Genomic DNA, 1024 nt, shown 5'->3' with positions numbered 1-1024 from the left:
TCGCTATGTCTAACGGAACATTTGTGAACAGTGATACTACATCTAACGACACCAACGAAAAATTATCTTCAATTCTTATATTCTTTAATTCTTCGATTAGATGAAAGCTATTCATAATGTAACTGTTAGCTGTAGGTAAAGATTCAGAGAGAATGTTCTGTAAGAAATTGGCAAGAGGATATAACGGGCTACCAATGGAAGATATTATTATTCTTAATGGATAACCTTGTTTGTGTATCTTTGGCACACCATAGGCACAAGGCAACTTCCCATCGCTGCAATATAGGAATCTGTATTTTTTGTTATCAATATATTCTTTATTCTTCCATCTGGTGAGCAACGTACGTACCGCTGTTGTAAGTTTGCGAACTGGATCCTTCTTTATTAATATGTATGTGTCTATATCATTGAGCATTGTTTTCATTTTGTTAATATAAGTTTCTCTAGACATGGCCACGGTAGCATTGCCTTTATCTGCGCGAGTATAAATAATGTCCGGATGAGAAGAAATGAAATTGATGGTATTTTTCTCCATGGTTGTCAATCTTTTGTCATAAGGTATAATCAAGGCTGAGGGTGCAGACACAATACCATTTAAGATGGGTATTGTGTTATTAATAACATTTGTTTTTTTGACAATCGGCATCTTTCTCGTGCTATGTTCGACACTTTTTATACATTCCGATATAATTTTATTTTTGTTGTTGCAGGGTAAGGCGAAACCTTCTCCTAATTGTAAAAAACATTGTACATCATGTGGAATCTTAATTGACGTTAGATTTATAAACCATTTGTCTTTGGTAGAATTAAGTGAAGAAGATACTGATCTATTAAAAGATTCAGGAGAAATTTGGATGTTATGGAACTGTAATTTTTTATTTTCTTCAAAGTTCTGCAATTCTGTTCTGTTAGCTGTTTGTGAATGGTTAATATTAATACAATAATCGTGTGTTTTTGTGTATTCCTGTGGGTTATTGTTTTTAATGAATTCTGACTTATTTATATTATATCTAATTTCTTGAAT

At 32.4% G+C, this 1024-nt stretch overlaps 1 protein-coding gene across 1 annotated transcript; it reads right to left on the bottom strand.

The window, feature by feature from the left end:
• Positions 1-14: 14 nt before the first annotated feature.
• Positions 15-646, bottom strand: LOC108764666 (uncharacterized; the record flags this gene model as incomplete). The annotated part of the gene is made up of 1 exon (XM_018513004.1): positions 15-646. A coding segment is annotated over exon 1 (632 nt), but the record flags the coding sequence as incomplete, so codon positions are not given.
• Between the last annotated feature and the right edge of the window lie 378 nt (positions 647-1024).

This window comes from Trachymyrmex cornetzi, unplaced genomic scaffold, assembly GCF_001594075.2.
Source record: "Trachymyrmex cornetzi isolate Tcor2-1 unplaced genomic scaffold, Tcor1.1 scaffold4434, whole genome shotgun sequence".
NCBI lineage: Eukaryota > Metazoa > Arthropoda > Insecta > Hymenoptera > Formicidae > Trachymyrmex > Trachymyrmex cornetzi.
Note: the sequence above shows the minus strand (reverse complement) of the source record. Positions and strands in the feature narration are given on the sequence as shown.